The 15,083-nt window shown below is 42.2% G+C and overlaps 1 protein-coding gene across 2 annotated transcripts in view; it reads left to right on the top strand.

The window, feature by feature from the left end:
• Positions 1 to 7,515, top strand: part of Trim6 (tripartite motif containing 6) — a 13,632-nt gene extending 6,117 nt beyond the window's left edge. For both annotated transcript variants that reach the window (XM_028782071.1, XM_028782070.1), the window contains exons 4-8: positions 1,816 to 2,046; positions 3,314 to 3,336; positions 4,534 to 4,634; positions 4,792 to 4,818; positions 5,245 to 7,515. In XM_028782071.1, coding sequence (XP_028637904.1) covers positions 1,816 to 2,046; positions 3,314 to 3,336; positions 4,534 to 4,634; positions 4,792 to 4,818; positions 5,245 to 5,810 — 948 coding nt within the window. In that variant the 3' untranslated portion in view covers positions 5,811 to 7,515. The remainder of the gene's footprint in view (positions 1 to 1,815; positions 2,047 to 3,313; positions 3,337 to 4,533; positions 4,635 to 4,791; positions 4,819 to 5,244) is intronic.
• Positions 7,516 to 15,083: the final 7,568 nt, after the last annotated feature.

Genomic DNA, 15,083 nt, shown 5'->3' with positions numbered 1-15,083 from the left:
CCGCACTCCCACTTCCCCACCTTCAAAATTCCCACCCCCTGGGGCGTCCACCACAATGCTTGTGTTTAATAAAAGAGTTAAGAAGGACACCTCTCAAATGATATCCATTAAGACCATGTGTTTAGAGTATCCAGGTTCTAATCCTGCCTCTCCACATAGCAGTGCAGCCCTGAGTAAGATCCTCTCAAGCCTGTGTTTGCTTGGATTTGTTTTTCTTTTCTTTCATTTTTCTTTTTTGCTTTTCAGTTTTGGTATAGATACAGCACCTATATTGCAGGTCAATGTAGGAAAATAAATTTTATAAAGCTCTGGGGGAAAATGCCCGTTCCTTTAAGATTGATGAACTAAGCTCATTTACTCAGACCATCTTGGCTGAAGGAGGCAGCCAGTTCTGACAGATGATCTTCTCACTCCACAAATATGCTACTGAACACTTAGGCTGAAACACATACACAAATTAAAAGGGATTATATAATTTTTGGTAAGAGAAGAAGTTCAATACTTATAATGCATCCACTGCACATTCAGTAGGTGGTGATTGTGTTAATTAATGGGTAGATGTGCTATCCTGATTTTTTTTTAATTGGATGTTTTATTTACATTTCATATGTTGTCCCCTTACCCCATCCCCCACCCACCCAGGAACCCCCTATCCCCTCACTCCTCCTCCTTCTTCTCTTCGGATGTAACCCCTACCTACCCCCCCAACTCCCACCTCCCCACCCTCAAAATTCCCACCCTCTGAGGCGTCCAGCCTTCATGAGGTCAAGGATCTCATCTTCCACCTATGCCCAGCAGGGCCCTCCGCTCACCCTTACGTATACAGCTGAAGCCCTGGATCCCTCCCTAAGTGCTCCCAGGCTGGTGGTTTAGACCCTGGGAGCTGTGGTTGGTTGGTATTGTTGCTCTCCTCATGGTGCCGCAAACCCTTTCAGCTCCTTCAGTCTTCACTCTAACTCCTCCATTGAGAACCCCATTATCAGTTCAATGGCTAGTTGTGAGCATCTGCCTCTGAATATGTTAGACTCTTGAAGGTCTCTGAGGAGACATCCATATCAGGCTCTTATCAGCATGCACTTCCTGACTTCCACATCAGCATCTACCTTTGGTGACTGCACATGGGATGGATACTCAGGTGGAAAGGTCTTCAGATGGCCCCTCCTTCAGTTTCTGTCCCTCACTTTGTCTCCATATTTGCTCCCTTGAGTATTTGGTCCTCCAGATTTTTAAGGCAGAAGAAAGGATGGCTTCCCAGACTTAGGGATACACATCTTTAATTCTAACACTTGGAAGGCAAGGAAAGGTGGATCTCTATACGTTCAAGGTCATCCTTACCCACGAAGTGAGTTCCAAGCCAGCCAGAGTTACACAGAGAAACCCTTTCTCAAAAAAAAAAAAAAGAAAGGAAGGAAGGAAGAAAAGCCAATCAGTCTGATGTGACCCATAATTTGTAATTCTGAATCTTACTCTATTTCCACCTTGACCTCCTGGAAATGATATGTTACTTGTGAGCCAGCTATTCCTCTCAGGGCTCAAAATTAGAAGCAGACGCCGATTTAGATGCCTAAGAGTGTAGATGAGCTTCCTGGAGTCTAAACTCACCCAAAGACTAACCTATCTGTGAACTTTAGATAGACAGCCTAAGGCTTAGGCCCTGAGAACAGGTCCTACAGGCTTGTGTCCCTCCACTCAGACCGGCAGGCCCAGGAAAGCAGTCTGCAGCTGTTTCCTGCCGCCGCCCCAACCCTCCCCCCTCCCCCCAGGGGAGAACCTTTGGTCCACCAACCAACAGCCTGTTTTTCTCTGGTACTGAAGAGTCAGGTGGAGCCTGAGAGACACCGGATCCAGGCAGAGTTTAACCAGCTCCGAAGCATCCTAGACAGGGAGGAGCAACGGGAACTGAAGAAGCTGGAAGTGGAAGAGAGGAAGGGGCTGAGCATCATAGAAAAGGCGGAGGGTGACCTGATCCACCAGAGCCAATCACTGAGAGACCTCATCTCTGACCTGGAGCACCGGTGCCAGGGGTCCACAGTGGAACTGCTGCAGGTATTGAGCTGTGAGGAGGCCAAAGGTCAAACAGTTCAGATGCAAATGATAGGGGAAGCCCCATTGTTATTCCTTCCCAGACAAGAGTAGCCCAGTTTATCTGGAATTGTGGAGGTCTGTCTGTTCAGCATTGTTCTGCAGGAGCCTTTATGTTCTGATACAGATAAACCTTAGCTGTGAGGGACTCCTCTGTATCTTGTAGGGACTTTCCCCAATTCCTGGCTCCCTTCCCACTACATGGTACTGCCCTAGATAATGCATTCCAAAGCCCTTTAACATTGCCCTATGTCCCCAGTGCCAACCCCAGCTGAAAACTTGTGTTCACCAGGCAGCTTATGTCTCTGCTGTTGTTGCTGTGATGGGAATTTTCAGTTTTATCAGGGAAAACACATGTCAAAATCAAGTTAGATTCGGCACTTACCAGCCTTTTCCCGCCTTTACTCTCTTTAGTACAGTCCCCTAGTGTGCTGTAGCAATTGATCTGTCTGCTTTTGTGCATATACACCATCGAAGGGATGACGTTTGAGAAAGAACTATGTTTAAAATCTGTGACTGTCTCAAAGCCAGGTGGTGGCATATGCCTTAAAGTCCAGCACACTTGAGGTAGAGGCAGGTTGAATCTCATGAATTTGAGGCCAGCCATGAAGTCTACTGAGCGAGTTCTAGGACAGCTTGGGCTACACAGAAAAACCTTGTCTCAAAAAAAAAAAAAATAAAACCTGTATCTGTCTCAAGGGTAGAAGTTAGTCTATCATAACTGCAGGGCCAGGAGCTGCATGCTAGATTACAAACATACATACACATTCACATTTCAAACACAGGGATAGGCGATAGCTCAGTGGTGGGGCATTTGTCTACATAAAGCCTTGGTTTCAATCCTAAATATTGCCAGCCAACCTCCCCCCCCAATAAAAAACCACCAAACAACCCACAGTTATAAAAATAAAGAAACTTACCCAAATTTGTACATGGGTCATTAGGAACTTTGCTCTGAGATGGAGTTGTTTGGGGGTTTGTGTTTAGTTCTTTTGAGATGAATTCTTGCTGTATAACCCAGGTAGGCCTCAAACTTACAGTCTGCTTTGCCTTAACGTCCCAAGTGCTAGTATCACAGGCATGCACCATGCAGGCCGAATCTGGCTGGCTCCAAGCTCTCATCTCTACTTTGTGTAGCTCCTGGGCCTTTGTTTGTTTGTTCCTGGTCACTACATGGGTTGGTAAAGGTGGAAGAAGGCATGATCCTTAATCTGTCTTTTTTCCTTCCTAGGATGTGGGTGATGTCACAAAAAGGTATGTAAGAATATTAGTTGATTCCCTTGGGCTTTCCAAAAGTTCTTGGCCCCTGTAGAATAATCCTGTGGGGAAGGGGAAAAGTCATAGGCCAGGGAGGTTTGAGACTGGTATGTTGAGTTGTATGTGAATTTAGGGATCTCAAAAATAAGGGAGCAGGCTAGCATCCATGGTAGTAAAATTGGTATGGTAAGAGAAGGTTAACAGAAGACGTGATTCTTTTTCACAAGCCTCTTTACCTGCCTTTGACACTGGTTTTCCTGTTCTTGGCTGTATGTCTTAGAGGGAAATCACCATCCATGTATTGCCAAGGCTTGAGAACTGGCTTTCCAGATGCTGACTGAGAACTTTCCCTTCCTCCCCTGGCTCTCCGATCTTGCCCCATGCTCAGATTTCCTTATATGTCAGTTCCAGTAAAAAAACAAACAAACAAACAAACCACAGAACTGCCAGGCAGTGGTGGCACACACCTTTAATCCCAGCACTTAGGAGGCAGAAGCAGGCGGATTTCTGAGTTCGAGGCCAGCCTGGTCTACAGAGTGAGTTCCAGGACAGCCAGAGCTATACAGAAAAACCCTGTCTCAAAAAAAACAAAAACAAACAAACAAAAAAACCCCACAGACCTGAGTCACGAGAAGAATGAATGGCTTTTGCCTTGAGATAGAACAAGGTCTCTTCAGTAATCAAATCTACAAAGTCATCCGCGGAGGTGACATCTTAAGTTGCCCACAGGCCCTTCAGGCCTCTTAGATAATGGACCTATAGAAGCAAGCCCTTCTATAGGTATTTTAGTGTGACTGCAGGGTTCCTGATCACTGGGCATCTCCAGCACCTCCTGGTGGACGTTTGGATGCAGCACTGACATTTTCACACATTTTGTTTTCTTTCTACATGTAGCAAAGCACTCCACAGCCATTGTTCTCAGTTGCCTCCTGTCCTTAGGACACAGTTAGAAAAGGAAAAGCCACTGTATGTTATAGAAGTTACAATGGAAAAGAAACTAAACGAGGCTGTAATAAATTAACGTTTACTGACATGTATGGAGACAGTGAGCAGCTAGTTTCTAGTCCAGGTCTTCTGGTCCAGGGCAGGGCTCTTTGCAGATGCTGCCTTTCCTAAGGAAAGAATGTTGAAGTTTATCAATGGATCTGAGGGTTGAGGAGACCCTGAAGCTCTCATAAGGTCTGTCCTCACTAGGAGTGAGTTCTGGACCCTGAGGAAGCCCCAAGCTCTCCCCACCAAGCTGAAAAGTTTGTTTCGAGCCCCAGATCTGAAGAAGATGCTGCGAGTCTTTAGAGGTAAGTTTGGGGAAATGGACGTGGAATCCCTGTAGAGCTGTAGTAATGTATAGAATAGTAGTTATGAATGAAGTCACGGAGGGACTGGTGTGCTGAGGATGATTATGCAGTCCCTGTATCAAGGGTGATCTTTTACAGTGTTTTCCTTTTCTTACAGAGCTGACAGATGTCCAAAGCTACTGGGGTGAGTACAATCCATGGCCTCTCTGAATTGATACCCCAGCCCCTTTCACGTGCTTCCCCTCAACAAACATGCATATCTTTTTTGTTTTGTTTTGTTTTTGTTTTTTTGGGTTTTTTTGTTTGTTTGTTTTTCGAGACAGGGTTTCTCTATGTAGCCCTGGCTGTCCTGGAACTCACTCTGTAGACCAGGCTGGCCTTGAACTCAGAAATCCGCCTGCCTCTGTCTCCCAAGTGCTGGGATAAAAGGCGAGCGCCACCACCACCCGGCCAAACGTGCATGTCTTAGGTCTTAGGTGTCTACAGCTCTCCTTCCCCTGCTACCTAATGCTCTCAGTCCCCCACCACCATTTCCTGTGTCCCCCTCCTCCAAGAGTCATGGGACCCATGTGCCCATTCTTATCTGCTACTGTTGTACCTTCTCCTACAGTGGACGTGACTCTGAATCCACAGACAGCTAATTTAAATCTTGTCCTGGCGAAAAACCGGAGACAGGTGAGGTTTGTAGGTGCCAAGCTGTCCGAGCAGTCCAGTCTGGAAGAACATTATGACTGTAGTGTCCTGGGCTCTCAGCACTTCTCCTCAGGAAAATACTACTGGGAAGTGGACGTGACCAAGAAGACGGCATGGATCTTGGGTGTATGCAGTACCCCGGTGGAACCCATGTTCTCTTATAACCAGTACTCCAGCAAGCAGGGTGCCTACTCCAGGTATCAGCCACAGAGCGGATACTGGGTGATTGGGTTGCAGCGTAAGCACGAGTACAGAGCCTATGAGGACTCCTCCCCATCCCTGCTCCTCTCCATGACGGTGCCACCTCGACGCATAGGGGTTTTCTTAGACTATGAGGCTGGCACGGTCTCCTTTTATAATGTCACAAACCATGGCTTGCCCATCTACACTTTCTCGAAGTATTACTTTCCTACTGCCCTTTATCCATATTTTAATCCCTGCAGCTGTGTAGTCCCGATGACCCTGCGGCGTCCAACTTCCTGAGGTCTGCTACCGCTTCCCATAAGTAAGCAGATTCCTTCAAAGATGAATTTCCTCTCTGAGCCTCTGTTCTGTGTCCTAGTAGGACACCGCCCATTGCTGATAGTGAGCACCCTTGACCCGTCTCATGGGAACGGATTTTGGATTTTGGGTTTTCTGTATTTTGCTTTTGGGTTGTATTTTTTGGGGGGAGTTATTTGTTTTTTGTCTCCACTCCTGCCCCCCACCCCCAATAGGGTTTCTGGAACTCTGTGGATCAGATGGCCTTGAATTCCGAGAGAGATCCTCTTGGCCTCCCTGTCTGAGTGCTGGGATTAAGGCATGTGAAACCACGCCCAGCTTTGTTTTGTTTTGAAGCAGGCTGGCCTTGATTGAAAAAGTAACTGAGAACTGATCCAGAGTCCTAATTACAAATGAACATCGCCATACCTGGCTGCAGATTTTGTTTTAATGTTGTTTAAGATATGTTCTCCATAAATAGCCCAAGCTGGCCACAGACTCAGTCCTTCTACCTCACCTCCCAAATACTGATTATAGGTCTATCTCACAACACCTGGTTAAGCATAATATGTGATGACTTTTTTTTTTCTTTACTGATGTCTGTGGTCAAATCTAAAAAATTCTCTATAAATTAGATGGGAGTATTTTACTAAACATTGAGTTCAATAGATTTTTTTCCTATAGTTATTGAGATAATTGTGTATCCTTTTTATTCTGCTCCCGGGTCAGCTACACTGACTTGTCTCCGTTGTTAAGTTCACCACTAATTCCTGAAGTAAAATGTGTTACATTCACTACTTTATTTTTACTGACTCTAGGTTTGGTTTTCGTCTATCTTTATAAACAAAACTACCTCTAACTTTGCATTCTTGTGTTACCTGTCAAGGTATATAAAAAAAAAAATTATGGGCAAGGGATTATATATGTATACTTAGAAAATAATAATAAAAATGGACTGACCACTATTCTTTTGATGGTTTAAAGAAGAGATTGTAGCTTTGGTTTTCACAAGAAATGCCACCATAACCTCAGCCTTCATCCTAACATTTTAAGAGTGGTAATAAAAAATGGAAAATGTGCTTGAAAGAGAGATAAAATAAGATAAGGGGAAGACCTCAGCCAACCGGTATCAGCTATTATCTAGGAGGAGGAAGAAATGCAGTTAGCCTCTTTCACAGTGATTTATTCTGTCCTTCCCTAGCCCTTCTTACTTCTTTTGTAGAGCCAGGGATTTCATACAGGGACTTTTTTATATCAAGCAGAGACATTCTAGCACCATGCTTGACAACCCTATTTTGGTTGTGTTTTGTATTTTGTTACTAATGGGGTTTTTTGTTTGTTTTGTTTTGCTGACAGAGTCTTACCACTTTGCAGGGCTAGCCCTGAGCTTGCTATCAAGTTCAGGCTGACTTTAAGCTTGCCTCAGCCTCAAATTCAAATTGCAAATGAGTGAGCTGCTCTAGTTTCCTGGAGAGGTGCTGCAAGCTTTCATATTCAACTGTGAAAAAAGTTATAGATGTGAAGATGGAAATGAATGTCAGGGGGAGACAGGGCTACTAGTGTCTTTTGGTACTCTCTGATGTACTGTAACTGTAAAATACATGCTGAATTTCCATAAAAGCAGTGTGAAATAATCTAACTATTGTCTTACAATGATTATATTTTGGATATATTATTTTAAATAAAACTTCTCATTTCAATTGTTTCATTTTGGGATGGAGTATCACTCTATAGCCCAGGCTACCCTAAAATTAATCCTGTAGCCCAGACTAGCTATCAAAACTGTGGTGGTAGCCTCCTGCCTTAGCCTTCCAACTGCTGGGGTTACAGGCATGAGCCACCACACCCAGTTTTCATTGTACTTTTTTAACGGTAGGCTACTAGGAAATTTTCAGTTATACATTGATTGGCTCCTGTTAAACTTTTTTTTTTTTTTTTTTTTTGGTTTTTGAGACAGGGTTTCTCTGTGCAGCCCTGGCTGTCCTGCAACTCACTCTGTAGACCAGGCCGGCCTCGAACTCAGAAATCTGCCTGCCTCTGCCTCCCAAGTGCTGGGATTAAAGGCATGTGCCACCACTGCCCGGGCTATTAAACATTTCTAGTTGATAACTCTGTGAAGAAGAACTTTCTATTCTTGAGGGAACCCTAGAATAACAGTCTTGGACCAGAGTACCAAGGAAGACTTGAGTGTACACCCGTTTAGAAAAGAATCTATCTGTACACTTCACGCAAACCCTGAGGGGTTTTTGTGGGGGCAAGTTGTTTTAAGATTTTATTTTCTAATCGTGTACATATGTGTTTATGAGTGAGGAGGCCAGAGGCTTCAGATCAGCTAGAACTAGACATGGATGCTGGAATGAAACTCATGTCCTCTGTAAAAATAAAGAATACCCTTAGCTCCCGAGCCATCTCTCCAGACCCTCAAGGGTGTGGCAACGAAGACTATGATTGAACACAGCTGGGAAACATGGGCTTGGGAAGATGGCTGGAGAGAACTCTGTCTGGAGAACATTCCTGCTCTTGAGGACTCTGACCTCTGTAAAACCCTAGTGTGGGTCTGCTCTGGGACATAAGACATCTGTGGCATCCCAGAAGTGCAGGTTCTGAATCCTGACTTGCCCTGAAGAGAAAGAGTGAGCGGATGGGCCAGCACTGGCACAAGTTCAGAGAAGAAAAAGGTCTGTCTGGGTAGTTCCTTATCTTGGTTTTTTTGTTGTTTTGGTTTTTGTTTTGTTTTGTTTTGTTTTTCAGGCCAAAGGAATTAGTCGAAGCCTCTTAATTAAATTCAATTGAAATTTTGGTACTCTCCAATGTACTGTAACTGTGAAATCCTGAATTTCCATAAAAGCAATGTAAAATAATCAAACTATTGTCTTAAAGTTTTAATATATTATTTTAAATAAAACTAACCCTAGATACCAAAGTAATTCTGTAAGCCTCCAGGAAGGCTTGTTTAAACAGACAGCTAGAGCAAGCTTTCAGCCTCAACCTTTTCCAGAGGAATTTTAAGGTAGAAATTGTTCCACATTGTTCTTTGTGGAGTAAGTTAAACTACTGTGAAGATGAAGTACATATATCAAATACTAAGAGGATGTTATTTATGTTTAAAAAAAATCAAATGTGTTTTGGTGGCACAAGCCTAAATAGAGCAAGAATCTAATTCAAACAATAAGTATAACAGGGTGTTGTGGCAAACACCTTTAATCACAGCACTCAAAAGGCAGGGGTAGGTAGATCTCTTGAGCTCAAGGCCAGCCTGGTCTACATAGCTCCAGGACAGCCAAGGCTGCATTGAGAGATCTTGTCTCAAAAAACTATAAATGAAATAAAGACAAAGAATGAATCAAAAGTCTTCAATTCAAGATCAAGAGTATCTCTATGGCTGGAGAGATGATGGTTCAGTGGTTTAGGGCACTGACTGCTCTTCCTGAGGTCCTGAGTTCAATTCCCAGCAATCACATGGTGGCTCACAACCATCTGTAATGGGATCTGATGCCCTCTTCTGGTGGGCATCAGATAAAATCTTAAAAGAAAATCTCTAATTTTTAAAATGTATTTTATAATTTTAAATTTCTCTTTAACTCTACTATCCTCATTGAGATGACTTTCATAAATGGTGCAAGGTGTAGACTAACTTTGTCTATTTAGATACAGTTTTTCCAAAACCGCTTGCTATTGAAAACCTATTTGTCCACAGACTTGGTTATGTATGAAAGTCTGTTTTTGCTCATCTTATTTAAAGTAGGCTCGCTCTATCTGCCCCTCCCTTGTATCATGAAGTAATGTTCCTCTGAGGTATAAAGAGATTAAATAATAGAATATCTAGTTCATAAGTAGTGGCTTACAGTGTTGTCATTTATTTTATTCTGGCTTTAATTCTCTGATTTGGCATAGTTATTTTTAGAATAGAAATTAGTTTTCTCTAAGAAGAAGGCATTACAGATAGTTGTGAGCCCCTATGTGGTTGCCGGGAATTGAACTCAGGACCTGTGGAAGAACAATGAGTGCTCTTAACTGCTGAGCCATCTTTTCAGCCCCATATTTTTAAAACAAAAATCCCAACCATTCGTTTTACCAATTAAGACTCAGGAGCCAGATGCTATGTTGAGAGACTCCTAGCTTAGAGAGGCAGAGAATGGACTGAGCTGACCTTCCTACTCCACGGACATCCCAGGAGGAAGCTCCTTCTCCATGCATTCTTAAAACACGCTTCAACTCACAGACCTTCCTATTTACTTCCTTATTTTTGCTCCCTCTCAACTGGTTGGTTGCTCCGCTTCTTGACCAATCCTTGACTTTATTTAGCTCTTGTTTACAGAAAGTTCTTAGGTTAAAGGTGTGTGCTAGGGCTGAGCCACACCACAACAAGGTTTCCAGTTCACAATTTTGGGATTCACAGTGTGGTCAAATATCCTGCAACACCATAATCCCCTGTTTCTGGTTCCAGGGAACTTGACATTTTGTATAGGCCTCCCTGGACACTGCATTCTCATGTACTTGCCTACACACAGTTATAAAAGTAAAAGCCCCTTGATTTTAATTCCAGCACTTGGGAGGCAAACACAGTCAGATCTCTGGATTCAACATCATCCTGGTCTGTATAAGAAATTACAAACCAGCCAAGGGTTACATAGTAAGACCCTTTCTCAATAATAAAGTAAATATTTTTAAATAAAACTTATTACGTGTGTATTATTTGAAGAAGAGTTACTTTATTACAACTAGTGACAATTACATTTTATCTAAATCATGAATGTTGGGGTCTGGAAATTGCCACACAAACCATACTTAGACCAATCTGAGTTAAACAAGAATAGCTTATTGAATGTGCACCATAATAGCAGACAATTGTCACACCTCACTGTTCTTGGGTCAGGCTTTTTTGTTTGTTTGTTTTGTTTGTTTGTTTTGGTTTTTCGAGACAGGGTTTCTCTGTGCAGCCCTGGCTGTCCTGGAACTTACTCTGTAGACCAGGCTGGCCTTGAACTCAGAAATCCGACTGCCTCTGCCTCCCAAGTGCTGGGATTAAAGGCATGCGCCACCTACACCTGGCATGGGTCAGGCTTTTTAAATGAAAAATAGGTTCAAAAGTTCGAAGGCAAGCAGTGAAGTGGTACATTTTTTGCTAACTAGACAAAGTATCAGCTAAACTTTAAAAAATTAATTTAGACGGGTGTTATACTTTGTGAACTTCAGATTTGGTGTCTGACGTTAAGTTTTATAAAATTCTTGGCCATTATTATTTCAACCATTTCTTCTGTTGACCATCTTTATCTTCATTACTGTTAAGGTCTAGGTAAAATACTAAGGCCTAGACTCAATGTTAAGGCCTAGGTAACTGTTTGTTACCTGGCTAGCCTGCCATTTTGTGCTGTTACTAATATTATAAGGAAACTTTCTGATATGATGTTTCTGCTGTTACTAGGAAATTTTCTCATGTTCAAGTTGATTACACTTCAATTATGTTCTGTGTCCTTGGAAACCAATCACAACAGAAGTCAGTAGAATTGCTTTGTATATTTATCCACAATAAGCTTGAACCAGAACCAACCACCCAGAAGCACTTCCTGTACCTGTGTAGAACCTTTTATGGCATTTGCTCTTATGAGCTGCCCCTGGGATGGACCCCAACATAAGAGAGACACCTGCCCAATATAAGAAACTATTTGGAATAAGACTTCTGTTTTCAATAAGGGTCAGGTAAAATTTAAGTTCCTAAGACCTTTCCGGGAACTGACATCCTGCTTGGCAAAGAGAGACATGTACATGGGTAACTAACATCCTGATTGGCAAGATAAGATATTAATGTTAGACAAGGTAAGTCTCATCCTGGTAGACAAGGCATAAATGTTAGACAAGGCAAGTCCCCTGCCACAGTTGAATACCACAACCAACGAGAATGGGATAAAGGAACATCAAAGACCTGGTCCTAATGGAATCCCCTATCCCTAACTCCTAATTGGTAGAATAACTTGGCACAGATGTATATAGATTTTAAGACTTAAAATTCTGACAGCTCCGGTGCTGCCCGCAGTACTGAGCTCGGGTTTAGGCCTGGGGGATTAAAGAAAGACTCAGACTCGGGTCATCCCTTATGACAGAATGCCAAAGCTTTTACTGAGCAGGTTCAATATATACACCAAGCCAGGGAAGGAAAATTACAAACTCAGGAAAAAACAGGAACTCAACTGGGGTGGGGGTGGGGGAACAACTGGATGTCAAGTGTAAATTCCCTTCCTGGGGTACCATGCCTTAGTCAGGATGTTTTTGATCTTAGAGGGACCGCAGAATGTTACTTAGTAGACAGCAGCACACAGAAAGTCTCAGCCAGGGCATAGCAGCCCTTTGGGGTCCTACAAAAATCCTGTAGGTTCGTAACTCAAGGTCATGGTTCAGCTCCTGAGCCTGAATCATCTCCCTAATAGATCAGTCTTTGGAATGTGATGTTCAATAAACCATCCCTATTTGACTGAGATTAGTGTCTGGGTGGTTTGCATGGCAATTCCCAGACCCAACAATTCCTGTATCCCAACGGTGTATGTATCCTCCAGCGTTGTCTGGTTCATAGATGTGCTTTTTTTTTCCTTTTGTATTTGACACTGAAGAATTTTAGTTGCTACCTCTTCAAGTTCAGACTCCTCTTTGGCCATGCCCCGCCTGTTGCTAAGGTTTGAGTCATGATACTGAAAGGTACAATTTCCGCTTCTCAGTTAAGCTAGGCAGCACCACTGATAATCACATTAGAGGTAGTTTTCATTCCTGTTACTGCAGGCTTAGTATCCAACCCTTTTCTTTCTTAGAACCCTCATCTCTCCACTAACATTCCACAACCGTTTTTTACACTTTTTAAATTCTACTCTTTGACATATTAGTCATTGTCAATAAAAGTTAGAAAGAAGCTATAAAAGTTAGAAAGGTTCCGGTTGAACCTTTGCAAGGCTGATTAATTACCATGTCAGTGAGTGCTGCAAGTTTGGTGAAGCCGTTAGTGGGGTTTTTCCAGAGGCCAAAGAAAAAGAGAACTGAGAGCTGTCTATGTGGTTTAGCCAACATGTGACTTAGAGCCTTGGCATGCTCCCCAAACAGCCCTCCTCTCTTCATACCCTTAGTACCATGACTTGATAATTTAGGATACCCAGTCACATTGTATGTTCCCATATATGGGAGACACAGTAGCCCCATTGCATTTAGTTTGACCTTTGAATACTAATGTACAGAACCTTCTTGAAGGCACAATAAACTGCTTCCTAGAAGAAAAATATTTCCATGTCCCATTTCCCCTATCAGAAACTGCAGCATTGGAACACTACAAAGTTGGCTGTCACATGATTTGGGGAGGTCTTTAGCCCTGTTAGTAGTCCTGTAGTGCCCTCCTCTGCACACGTCTTTGTGTTCATTTACACAATAATTTGGAAAGTACAAACAAGCACTGGTTTTCTTTTTTTTTCCTTTTGTTTTTTCTCTTTTCTTTTTTTTTTTAAAGATTTATTTATTTTTTTACTTATATAAGTACATTGTAGCTGTCTTTAGACACACCAGAAGAGGGCATTGGATCCCATTACAGATGGTTGTGAGCCACCATGTGGTTGCTGGGAATTGAACTCAGGACTTCTGGAAGAGCAGTCAGTGCTCTTAACCACTGAGCCATCTCTCCAGCCCCCTTTTGTTTTTTGTTTTTTGTTTTTTTTTTTTTTTGAGACAGAAGCACTGGTTTTTCTAACCAAGCTAAAAAGAGTGTCATCAGGTAGCATCTGAGGCCAGTAGCAGAAATTTCTCCTGATTAATCCGCCTACCTGTTTCCATCAATGTATTTGAAAATTTATTGACTATTTTCTTTTTTTTTTTTCTGTTAAATCAGAACTTTATCAAACTGCTTCCACATTAAAATACTGAATTTGGGGCAACCAAAATTGATGTTCTTGGGACAAAGTCACTCATAATTGGCTCCCAAATGAACTCTTACCTATCCCCTTTGCATCAATATCAAGGTTATATTAAATCTTATGTATGATAATTCCCAAAAGTCTGTCAGAACTGAGCCTCATGGTCCTTCTTTTCCTTCCTTGCTGTCTTTGAGTCTGCCGTAAATTTCTTACGTGAACGCCCCATACCGCCACCTTTTATGTGTGTTTGTGTATGTGTGTGTGTGTGTCTTCTTCAGCTCATGTTTAAGCAGTCATGATAAGTGAGACTTATGGGCATAACTTCTGATATGCTGGGAGACACAGTCCCACAGCAAACTCCCTGATCCTCTGGCTCGGACAATCTTTCTGCCTCCTCTTCAGCTATGTTCCCTGAGCCTTAGGTGTAGGAGTGTTTGGTAGATGTATTTGGTAGATGCATCAGTTGGGACTGTACTCCATAACTCTGCATTTTGATTGGTTCTGGTTTTCTGTAATGGTCTCCATCTGTTACAAAGTTAAATTTCCTTGATGAGGGGTGTGTTAGGTCTCAGGCAGTTTATGTATTTAAAAATGACAGTCTTAGCCCAATTCAAGCTGAACTATAGAAGGATTTCTGTTGGTTAAATAAAAGCCAGCATTCCTAAGTGAACTTCTGAAAAGGACTTATTTCCCTTGCCTCTGGTAGAAGGGGACACATACCAGTGGCTGTATATCAAAGCCCATGCTAGCCTCCAGGCTCCTACAACCCCATTCACAAGTATCCTTTATACATTTCAAAGCCCAAAAACTATCCTGTGGGTTCTCAATTCCCTAGGCCTCCTCCTTCTCAGATACCCCTTTGTTTTCTAAATAAGGACAAGGTTCCCCCTCCACCTCAATCTTGCTATATACACTATTCTTCTCTACTGATCTCACTATTCTCCTTATTGTCCAAGACACACTTGGCCATGTCCAGTCTGTTTCTGCTCTGGACTCTTAGAGATGGCTCTGGATGTTCTCTCATATATACAATTTAATATATATATAATTATATATAAATTGTATATATAATTATATATGTACCATAGTATATTATATACTATATATTATAGTGTATATCACCATATTATATTATACATTATATTGTATATATTATATAATATACAGTATATTATATATACACTATATATGTGTGTATGTGTATGTGTATGTGTGTGTGTATAAGATTGAAAAACCTTTGCTTTTCCGTGGTTTCTTTACTGCACCCCTCACATACAGTGAGGACTACACTTATCTGTGGGTATAAAAACAAATGTTTGGATTGTTTCAGGAATTGGGCTGATTTAATAAAGTCATGGTTGTAGGTTCTCCTTTAAGGTCTGTGACTTTCAGA

The sequence above is a fragment of the Grammomys surdaster genome, unplaced genomic scaffold, assembly GCF_004785775.1.
Source record: "Grammomys surdaster isolate TR1022 unplaced genomic scaffold, NIH_TR_1.0 693, whole genome shotgun sequence".
NCBI lineage: Eukaryota > Metazoa > Chordata > Mammalia > Rodentia > Muridae > Grammomys > Grammomys surdaster.
This window is presented reverse-complemented; position numbering and strand designations above follow the sequence as displayed.